This window comes from Aythya fuligula, chromosome 14 (assembly GCF_009819795.1).
Source record: "Aythya fuligula isolate bAytFul2 chromosome 14, bAytFul2.pri, whole genome shotgun sequence".
Taxonomy (NCBI): Eukaryota; Metazoa; Chordata; class Aves; order Anseriformes; family Anatidae; genus Aythya; species Aythya fuligula.
In genome coordinates, this window is record NC_045572.1 from 7,520,084 (window position 1) to 7,531,484 (window position 11,401).

Here is an 11,401-nt window from a genome sequence, read left to right on the forward strand (position 1 = left end):
AGGAACATCAGAATCTGATCTTTGAAAGCATTTTCCCTCTTATACACAGAAAGAGCAAACAAGACCCAGCATCTGATTCAGATTAAATGGTTAATTATTACTGCTATTGTTGAACTCTGACAGTGTAGCAAATCAGTGATGTATGAGAAGAAGTAAAGCTGAACAGCCTGCAACGCAAGAGAGGATACAGCGAGCACCAGAGACTCGCAGCATCGCAAGCATATTTATTAGTGTCATCTCACTTCTCCTGAGATTGACAGGAGATGGGGATCTTTAGCATGGACTTGACTGGAGCGAGATGATAGCCTGGGGGCCAAGCACTGGCTGAGCCTTAATAAAAAAAAATAATTAATAAAAAAAAAGCCCAGATTTATTGGGATGGTCACCTGCTTAGCAGAACTCACTCCCAACCTGTCTGTGGCAGATAAACCCTGAGGGATCTGCTGGACAGTGACATCGTCTCATTCCTAGCAGTCACAACGGTGTTAGGTTCAAATTAAAATACCTATTGCCTCGTTATCGCCACTGAAGTGCAGTGATTTAAGTACGGCAGGTGCCGCTCAATGGGTGTCTCTTTTGCGTGACAGGCTGCATATTTTATGCAGGCAAAGCAGCTGATTGCCTTAAAAAAATAAATGAAACAGGCAGAGGCAGGATGCAGTACTCAGTCCCAATCATGAAGCACAACACATGTGAAGGTGGAATGTGTGTGCAGAGAAGCTGGCAGAAATAGACTTCAAGGTTTGTTTGGAGAGCATCTGCCAGATTTTATTTTTTAAAAGCACACAATTACAATTGCAGCAAGATCTCTGCAGCAAGGTGCAAAAAAGAAAATAAGTGTTGCCAGCTGAGTCAGAAAGTCTGCTTATGTGGAAGCTCCATTTCCCGGTTCTCGAAGCCCAGGTCTTGGCAGCTGTGGCACGGCGGAGGGAAGTGAGCACTGAGCTGGGCAGGGCGCTGCTCGTGGCAGGGGCTAGCTACAAGATTTGTCTTTTTTCACTCCTCCAGGGCCTCAGCTGAGCAGATTGTTGGTGCCATTGTGGGCTCGTGTGGTGAAATTTTGCTTCTGCTCCGTCTCTCCCACATCCCACATGCATGGAAGTGAAAGCAGCACCCTCCAGCCTGCGTCCCCCCGGCCATAAACACTGCTCACATGTGTGGCTTCCCTGTGAGCACTGTCCTCGTGGCTGATGGCTTCATGCTGCTCCTGCCCAAGGGAAAGTTTAGTTTTTCTTTGCATGGAGTTTGCCAGGAATACCCAACACTTCCAACCAGGGCTTGATGGTGCCTTCTACTATTTTTCATGGGAGATTTCCAGATTAGTTTGTGGAAAAGATCAAATTCACGCTTCATTAGCATGGACCTCAGTGTTTTCAGTGGGAACCAGCACGCAACAGTTGGACTGAGGGAAGCAGAGCCCCTGGCCTGGGGCAGAGTGGTGCTGTGGGGGGGAGCCACAGCCTCCCCTGGCCAAAGCAAGCATCTCCCAGAGCACAGGGAGCTGCACCCAGGGCTCGGTGCTGCTTGCAGCTCTCACCGGGACAGCACACGAAGGAGCAAGGCCTGCCCCTCCATCCTGCCCCACTCGTGGTCTCCACACATGGTGGCTGCCCCTCTCCACCACCAGGAATCCACAGCCCCCTTGGCAGGGTGGAGAGGAGATGCATCCTCGCTGCTTACGCTCTAGCAAGGATTGAAGGTGGCAGCAGGGACCGCATCTGCTTCAGCACACCCAGGCGGAAGGAATCCCCTCCATCATCCACCTCCTCCCTCCCGCAGCCTCCCTCCCACTCACATCCCACGGGAAAGGGACGTGGAGGTGCGGGTGGGAAGCCGGCTGGGCTCTGCCGGGCTCTCGGGGCCACCAGGGTGGGGAGGCTTGAAACAATCCAATTTAGCAGGCGCAGCTCACAGGGACATGAATAATGGGAAGTTGATGCTAAACTGGAGCCATAATTTTCATACCAGTGCAAACAGATCCAAATTGTGATAAAAGGTTTTCATCTGCGGAGGCTTGGAGAGGCCCCTGTGCTCTGATTTACTGCGCCTCTTAATGTCGCATCTGACAGCACTTTGCAAACAAAATGTTCTGGCCGTAAACTAGCAGGAGAGTGAGTTAGTGAGGCTGGGGTGGGGGGGCTGAACCCAGGGCATGGGGGGAAAGGCTGGGAGAGGGGCAAGAGGGAGGCCCTGGCTGCACCACGGCACGTCCCCATGCATGTGGCTCTGCCCACGAGAGCAGCAGGAGGGCTGGATGGATAAGACCACAGCAGGAGGAGAGAGGAAGAAGAGGCCGAAGGTGGAGAGGTAAGGCTTGGATTCATGAGGCTCAGATGGAGAAACCCAGCTCCTCCTGCCAAATTCCACCTCTGGATGCCCTTGCAGGTCTGCCCTACCCCCAAGGGCAGGCCATGGGGTGAGCGCTGGTTCTTCCTCACCCAGGATGACAGGCACACAGGAGATGGGGACCCATCTGGTTCAGCTGTGAGGATTCGTGGCTCTGCAGTGGTACACGAAGGGCAGGAATGTCCTACCTGCCTCCTCCTCTGTGGCCACAGCAGCTCCATCCCCTTCCTATTCCACTTCCCTTCTGCCAGGGAGCCTGACCCCAGGCTGAGATGGGGGGGACACATCTCCTGGGGAAAGGTCTCCAGGCCTAGGGCCGAGAGCCCACAGAGCCCACCAGGAGAGGTGGACATCACACCTCTTGCCTTCATGTCTTCTGCCACTGTTCCCCTTCCAGCCACGGCCTCTTCCCCAGTGGTGACCAGCTGAGAAACTTGCTGCTGGAGAAAGCTGGCCTCAGCAAGGGGTCCTGGTCCTGGGGGAGGGGGTGCTGGGCTAATGGGGAGTCCTGGTGAAGCAGCAGGAGCTGCAGGCTGATGGATCACAGCCCCCAGGCGTCTGAGCACGCAGGCTGCTACGTTTTGCACCAGTGGAAGCTTTCTCAGCCTGCTTGGCTCCATTCCCAGATATAATGAGCTGCAGTAATTGAGCCCGGAGGTCAAAAATGTGCCGCTCGTTGTTGCCAGAGTGTAGAGGGCACTGCCTTGTGTGCAGGAACGGCTTGGCAAAGGTGGTTCCTGGTCTCCACAGATATTCGGATGTTGGGCAGCATGGATGGTGCTGAAAGAACCAAGAAACCTTCTGGGAGCCACAGTGCCAGGCAAGCTGGCCTGGCCCAGCACCGGTGTGCGGGGTGGTGCTCAGCCCCAGCATGGCCAAGCACCACAGCAGGGCCAGGAGCTGCTCACAGCAAAAGGGAAGAGCCTGGTGGTGGAGATTCTGGGTAACATTTTCCGTGTTACCATGTGCTATGGGGCCAGGCCCTGCCCCAAAGGGCCCCGGGGCCAGTGGCAGGCAGCCGGGGTGGTGGGGAGCAGACAGACAGACCATGAGCTCCTCTTGTTCAAGGAGAAAGGGACTGCACACTCTGCGAGGCTGAGCAGGTCTCCATTGGAGCCACATCTGGGCTGAAATTCAGTCCAATGAATCCCTTGACCCCATATCAGGGTGTTGTTTTCTCCTCCAACCTTGTGGCCTAGTTCAGGATGATTCGTTACGCTCGTCTTTGATCTCTCCATCACCTTCCCCTCTCTTTCTGGCTGGGGCAGAGCCTCCTGCCAGCTGCATGCCATCACGTTTCAAAACATCCAGGCATTGCTGGCTCAGAGTTACCCCAGAGTGGAGCTTTCTGAGGGGGTCCCATGACCCAGACCTGAGAGATGCCAGAAAACCAGCAGCGCCGTGCTGCACGCTCACTTAGTGTGTAACTTACCCAGCGATGCTCTGACTAAGCGCTGACACATTTGTCATCCGAGCTGCCTCCTGTCCTCTGGGAAGAGTAAATGACATTATTGTAACCCAGGCGGTTAATATCAGGCCCTCCTGCCTCCTGTCCCCCGCATGTGCAATGACCACTTGAGCGCTGAAGGCAGATGAGCGTGTTCTTAATGACATTCCCGGCAGTGCATCCTCGCTCCAGAGAGGACTAATCCCTGTAGCCATTCATAATGTGGCTGAAAGCAAGCAGGCTGGGATTTGCCTCCCCATCTTTATGTGTCAGGCCCTGCTCATGCTGAAGCATCAAGCTCAGCGTGGAAGGAAAAATGAATGGAAATACTCGGGGCGAGCAGCCTGCCTTGGGTGCCCCTGCGCAGGGACTCCCCCCTCTCCGTGCCGGTGCAGAATAATCAGCACCAGCAAGTCACTTCCCCACATCAGACCTTGTCCCCACAAAATCTGGGTCCCTTCCTGTGCCTGCCCTGTTTTCCTACATTTTGAGGCAGGCTTTCCCCACATTTTCTGGGGATTTGTCCCCATTGCCACCAGCAGGCTGAGGTCACATACCATGGTCCTAAGCTTTTCTAGAATGGACCACTGGAGGCACTTGGCCTGGCTGGAGGTCTTGGATGGACTTGGCAAGTTCTTTATAAGGTAATTTTTTTATTTTATTTTATTTTTTTTGACCAAGAGCTCCTGTTGTCCCCCGGAGTTTGGCCATGACTTGCCATTTCTGATGTGGTCAGCTGGAGGGACATTGGAGATTTAACATTTGCTACGCTCATCCAGCTCGGCACCCTGTGGTCGTAGACTGATTGTTCTTGGTTCTTTTTCTGCTAGGAAAGCTTTTGCTTAAAGGTTGCTGATGCTGCAGCCCTTTGCTCAGCCTCCACCTGCTCTCTCTCACCATGCACTGCCCTGGAGCAGGACATGGGAACATCCCTGGTGCTGGGAACAGTCCTGGGAAAAATCCAGGTACTGGAGAAATGCTAGCCAGTGCTTGCTCTGGGAAGAAGGAAGGGTCCTGGAGCAAACAGGCTCCAGCTCTGACCCAGTCCAGCCGTTCTGCTGTTCCCGAGTGCTCCACCATTTGCAGGCCAAGGCATCTGACAGCAGATCTCCGGAAAAATAAGGAAGCCATAAAGACAGGGCTCCAGCTTTCAAGCAGCTGGCGCACAATGAATGCCAGTTGAATGCTTGTGTGCAGTAAATGAGTTTGGAGACAATTTTCCCAGCACGCAGGGGAACAAGGAGTCCAGTGTCCCAAAAGGACGGTGGTTTTTCAGTGCCCAGGGTCTGCAGTTTGAAGGCGGCACAGCCACATCCAGGACCCAGGCACCACCATGCTCAGAGTGCCTTGGAACCCAAACCCCAGGTGAAATGCATGGGATTCCTCTGTGGACAAGTGGTGTTGCAAATGGGCACCACACTGAGCACGTCCCAGCCTTGGCCAGGAGAAGAGGCCACGGTGTCAGGCCCCACACACGATGCTCACCACGCCCATGTATTCTGGTGCTTCCACCTAGACCTGTTCTTTTGTCTGACATGGAGGTGAAGGAATGACGGATCCATATGTTGAGATTTTGGATGTTTCTTTTCACCAGCCTGTCTCCAGCAAAGGGTCCTGGGTGGGAGATTGGGCTGCCCAGACAGAGACATCTGCCCAGCCTTAGGTGGACATCCACATGGTACCTTCAGGCTGACACAGCACTGTGTGGCTGACCTGTCAGCTAGAAAAGCAAGGGCTTTATTTCAGACACTAGACCTTTTTTACTACCCCAAGGCACAGTTTGATCCCTTCTGGACAAGAACCAGCACATCCTGTGACCTTGAACCAGGCCCACCAGCAGGTAGTGGAGGAGACACCCTTGTACAGCTCACACCGAGCTCGTCCCCCTCGTCCAGGGGCTGGGATGCTCTGGCTGTTGTCAGAGCAACAGCAGCTGCTCTGCAGTTCCTCCTGGCAGTAAAGTTTTGCACTGAACCTCAGCGACAGTGCCATGTGCTCCCAGCCCAGATGCTCTCGTGGTATCTCCTTGTGCTGCCGCACAGAAGGGCCAGCACACATGGAGACAAGAAGCACGCCTTAAATTGCCCCCGGTGAGAAGCCTCACAGCAGAGATCATTGGGCCAGTAAAACCAGCCCAGCTCACCGGTGAGTTCCCCCTATAAACCGAGCGGTGACGACACGGGGCAGACCACGCTGTGCTGTCAGCTGTGCTCCCCACCTGCACGCTGTGGGAACTCAGAGGCAATGGGATTGGCTCCTGGGGGTCACATCTCAGCTTGGGGTTTCATTTCACTGCTGAAATTGTGGTGAGTGCTCGGTGTGGGGATTTGTTTGTGTACATGCCACTCCTGACAGATAAAGGGGGTGGTCCCCACCACACTAGTGCCCTACAGCCCTACTAGGGATGGGAGATAAATGCCCTGTGCTCCCATCACCACCTTCAAGGAGTTTTGGGATCAAAAACTCCTTTAGGAGTTCCTCTTTGGGTGCAATCCTGGGTGCTCAGCATCCTTCAGGTGACCAGGGGACATCCCACAACTCTGGTGCCCATTAGGGAATCTGGCCCACTGCAGATAGCCTTCCTGAACACCCTTGTAATGTGTAACATATAACACATGTGGTCTGGACCCGACACTAAAAAAATAAAAGGAATAGAATCCCGCAGCCCCAGGTAAAAAGAAGCAGCAAGTCCCGCGATGTCCTCGGGGTCCTGCTTGCCAACCCCAAGCACGAACAGTGGTGGTCCCGGCACAACAGACTCTCCCTTTCCCCAGACCTGCTGGTGGTGTCCCCTGGGCCAGTGTGGAGAGCTGCCAGCCCTGTGGCCAGGAGCTCTGCTGTGAGCAACGGGGGCCAGGGAGCAATGCAGGCACCAGCCTGCCTCAGGGCAGCGCTCTGGGTTGTGCAGGTTGAACCCAACGGCCGCCTGCTCTTGGGGTTCTGCATGGCTCTTCCCCAGTGCCCCCTGCTACTGGGGGGCTGGTGAAAACCCTGCATTGAAAAAAAAACAAACCCATGGCACTGGGGAACTTTAAGAAAGATGGGAAAGGCAGCCCTGGCTCCTGCCAGCTGGCACGCTCGGCACTGCCCAGCAGCTCAAGGGGATGAGCCCCCCAATGTGTTGCTACTCCATGCCTGAGGAAATTCCCAACCCACCTGCCCCTGGGGGCTGCTGGCCCGCGAGGGCTTGGAGCTCCCAGCACTGCGAGCCCTGGAGCCCTGCCATCCGCCTCCCTTAGTCTGGTGCCACTGCAGCACAGAGCCCTTCCTGAGCAGCACAATAGCTCTCTACAATAGCTCTTCCTCTGCCCCTCTGAGGACAGGGCTGCAATCTTTCTAATGAGTTTGTTCAAAATGAATTTTCCAGGTTTTGCCACAATTGCTCCCCCCTTTCCAGCTGCCTGGCTCCAGCACTCCCCAGCTCACCCAGCGCCGAGGCTGCTTCTCCCTTCAGTCGCAGTTTAATTATATGAACTGCTTTATTTCCCCCCTTTTGGTTGCTATTTGGTGTGTGAATTCAACGTTCATAATGCACCCTGGGAACCCCCGCGCTGCCTGTGCTCCGCTGGGTCCCTGTACTGCTGATTAGAAAGAGATCCTTTATCCGTGCCGTGTCAAAGCAGCCCAAACTTCGCATTCACATCTCCCCCTTCCTGAAACGCCTGTGGGTCCCTGCCGCACTTGGAGCCTCTTTGAAAAATCCCTGCAGCTCTAATAGCCAGACCGACGCTTTCATCGCCGGGGTCACGGCTCCTACCAAGAGTTATTAGTGTGCCTTTCTCTATTCTTTAAAGCTCTTTCATACAATGTTTTGTCTGTTTGTGTTTGGGAAGGATTTTGTGTAGGTCTGCCGCTGGTGCAGCCCTGGTGGTGTGGGGCTGAGGGCTGGGGCAGACGCTGCCCTTTGCTTCTGCCTGCAGCAGGCATCCTGCCAGGGGGGCTGCGGGACCTTCGCCACGGGCTGGTGACCACGCTCTGTGACATTCCCTGATTTCCTCTCTCCAGATCTCAGCCAAGGACTATTTTTCCCTGGGACCAGGGGAGCTGGCAGCCCCTGCAGCAGGGATGGGAAACGTGTCAGGTCCGAGGGAGCGGTGGCCAGATCCTGCCTCCAGCAGGACACGGTCGCCTCGCTGCTCTCCTGCACGGAGAGCAGAACCTGGCTCCTCTTTGAGGGCTTGAGCACTTTAAGGTAGTCAAGCCAGCAGGGATAACCTCCCTTCCTCCGCAGCACAAGGGCTTGCTCATCCCATCCAGAGCCCCTGCCCTGTCAAGAGACATCACGAGAGGAGGGAGACGTGTGGTGCTGAGCACTGCTGCACAGCTGGCCCGGCTGTTTGGGCAGGCAATGTCTGCACTGTCACAGCTTGCACCTCCTCTTCAGGCTGTTGTCTGCCTGCTGTCCCAGCCCCCAGACGAAGTTCTGCCATACCCCCAGGCAGGGATGCCTTTCCTTGCAGATGCCTGAGAGCGTGAGCAAGTGGTCGGCCTATGGCCCAAAGCGAGCAGGCTGATCTCCTCCCTAAGCCAAATGTGTGATCCTGTACAGGGGGTGGCCACCAGGGACCTCATCTTACCCATTTACAGATCTAACCCTCTTCTGATCCCTGCTAAATCCACATCCTTAGGCATGCCTCGCGGCCACGAGTCCCTCCAGCTAAGCTCTTGCTGTACATACGAAGCTGTTTTCTTTTATCAGTTTTAATTAGGTTGCCTTCTGGTTGAGCAGCCTGGCACTTTCCTCTCCCTCTGAGGTGAGCAGGGGGACAGGCAAACAGGGGGACATCACCTGGTACCTGCACCACGGCCCCGATCCCCACCTCTTCCCCAGAGCGACCCCAGCCCTCCTGCCTCCCTGCACGCCAAGGTCCTGCAGTGCGACATGTCCAACGCTGTGATGTTGGCTGCTTCCTAGTGTGCAAAAACATGGCAAAAATAAATAAATAAATAAATAAATAAAAAAGGACATTTAGTTCATTCTTGCAACTAGCCTGGACGAAAGCAAACCCGTGAGCTTTACCCTAGTCTGTGATCAGGTGCAACAAAAGGATCTTCCCTGTGGCAGCTTTTGCCCAACCTGCAACACGAAGACAGATCCATAGCACATCCCAGCCCATTTCCTCTGCATCCTGACATGGCTGGTGGGTCCCTGACCAGAGGAGATGTGAGAGGAGGAGACACACAGGGAACAATGGCCATGACCCATGAATGAGCCATGCTCACCTTTCTCAGGTGTATGTTTTATCTTGCTGGCACACACATGTATACTCTTAGATCATTCTCCTTGTGCTTCTACAGTCCTGAATGGCTTTAACAATTCATGTTGTACCATGGCAAGGTCACCATTACCCTCTTTTCCTGTGCAATGCACCACAGCCGCTTCGCTGTGCCACTAGACACAGACTTTCAGGTCTCCCCTAGCAAGTGAGAGAACCGCAAGGCTGCGGAAGGCAGGCAGTGCCTCTGGAGCGGGAGGCGTGGGAGGGGAGGGGGCGAGAGCAGGACGTCTATTAGCTAAAAGCCCTGCAGGAAAATCAATTCCCAACTGCTGAGCTCCCCTCTGCAGGTGCTGATGTGCTCTGGTTCCTGGAAAAAGATATTGCCCTGCCTGGTGTGGGGTGTGTGTGAGCGGGGTGCACCGAGTGCATCTCTCCCTCAGCATCAGGGGGCTGCAGTGTGCACCTCTCCAAGGGGGCCACTCGCTTCTGCCTCCTTCATAAACGTGCAGGCAATAATGGAAAAAAAAAAAAAAAAAAAAAAGATAAAAGAACAGACAGACTTTTAGACAAATTACATCCTGGCACGTGCCCCAGAGCCCCTGTGAGAGGTGCTGGGGTGACTGCTGTGGGTGTTGATGCCCACCTCTGGTCAGATTAAGCCCTGATTCCTGTCCTGTCTTTCTGGGAAGTGCTCCCCAGGGAGGCCCGGAGGCAGAGGAGAGGCTGCATTAATGTCCGAGGAGAGGGGCTGGGAGAGAGCTCTCCTTCCTAAACGGAGAGGAAGCAAGCAGCTGAAGCACATGAAAAACCACCTAGGAGGGCTGGAAGGAATTGAAGCTCTGTCTAGAGGCTCTCTAGGAGACATGGAGATGCCCTCCAGCTACAAGGAGGTCAAAGCCAATTGCCTGGAAGTGGCAGCTCTGTTGCTGCCCAGGTATCCAGGCACTGCTTCCACTGCTGCCCTGAGCTGCCCGGCGGTGGCTGGCGGGGGGCCGAGTCTGCCCCCAACGTGTCCCCCCGGTGCCATAAGGCTTCCCACAGACAGACAGCAGCCCGCATGCCCTGGCCTCCCTGGCGCTTGCTAAGAGCTGAGGGGCCTGGAGAAATGCTCCACGCAGAACCCCGAGGGCTCACAAAGCAGAGGCAGGCATCCAGCACAGCCTGCTTAGGGCACGGCGAGCTCTTTCTGCCCTCCCTGCATCCCACAGGGGCATCAATTTGGGCTGTCCCAGTTGGTGCAGGGCACCCCCTTCTCCTTCCACTGCTGCTACCCTGCTCTATGACGTGGTGGCTGAGGTCTGCAGCACTGTCCGGACAGGGGGATGAGCCCAATGGGGACCTGAACGGGGCAGGGGCATGCAGGGGATGAGCCAGGAGGGGGAATGAGCCTTAAAAGCATATTCTAGGCTGAGCAGACAAGGCCTGGCAGTGCTGCAGAAGCTCTGACCTGAGGTATCCAGCTCTGGGACCAGATGCCGGGCTGCATTGGCCAGCACCCAGCAGAGGGCCAGGCCAGGAGGTGCAGCAGGACCCCCACCAGCTTTGGCCTCAGCAAGGACGGCAGCCAAAGTCAGGGGGAGAGCAGGCTTGTGGCAGGGCTGCGGGAGCTCCGAGCTCGAGCTCTGCCGTGCGAGGCAGAGGATGATTTCCACGGGGTTGCACACACAGCCGCGTCCTGTGTACGTCATGGATGCTCATTTGATTAATGGCCTTTTTGGACAGTTGGAGAAATTGTTAGACTTGGCCAGGGAAACAACAGAGATTGGCAATCATGTGAAAAATAAGGCGGAAGGTTCAGTGAAATCCTGGCACTGTGAAATGAATGTTATTAATGCAGAGCCAGCCAGGCCAGAGTGCCACAAACATCAGGGGCAGGTCTCGCCCTGCTTGGGAAAAGGGAGGGTGCCAGGTGGGGCGAGCAGAGAGCAGCAAGGTGGGCAGCGGTCCTACAGCCTTGGCAGCGGCCCCACAGCCTCAGCAGCAGCCCTAGAGCTTCAGCAGCACCCCCACAGTCTTGGCAGTGGCTCCACAGCCTCAGCAGTGACCCCATAGCATCCACAGCAACGATGGGACCTTGGCCACAACATGCATCTGAGGTCCAGGACCGCATCCTGGGATGCAGAGCTTGGGCAGCATGGTGAGGCCAACAGGGAGCTACCCTGAATTTTGGCTGATACATGCCCTGTGGGGGCAGGTGCCACCCTCGCTGTCCCAGCTCACCCAGTGGAGATGCCGGCTGGGGACACATGGGGACAGCAGGGGCAGGCTGGGAGCCACGAGCCGCAGATGCAGCATTAGCTGCTGCTGCGTTTGTAGGCTCAGGTCAGGTCCAGCTTTCTGTCTGGTCACAAAATGATTAAGTTCCACAAGAAGCGAAAGAAAAGCCCAA

General features: G+C 55.4%; 1 protein-coding gene across 1 annotated transcript; it reads right to left on the bottom strand.

The window, feature by feature from the left end:
- Positions 1-752: 752 nt before the first annotated feature.
- LOC116494652 lies at positions 753-10,503 on the bottom strand. The gene is made up of 2 exons (XM_032196615.1): positions 10,460-10,503; positions 753-3,835 (listed from the first exon to the last, which is right to left on the bottom strand). The coding sequence occupies exon 2, from the start codon at positions 2,964-2,966 to the stop codon at positions 2,001-2,003; it is 966 nt and encodes a 321-aa protein (XP_032052506.1). The 5' UTR covers positions 2,967-3,835; positions 10,460-10,503; the 3' UTR covers positions 753-2,000.
- Between the last annotated feature and the right edge of the window lie 898 nt (positions 10,504-11,401).

Excerpts from the sequence above, each read along its gene's own strand:
- LOC116494652 (XM_032196615.1), bottom strand. The coding sequence starts at position 2,966 with ATGGAGCCAAGCAGGCTGAGAAAGCTTCCACTGGTGCAAAACGTAGCA.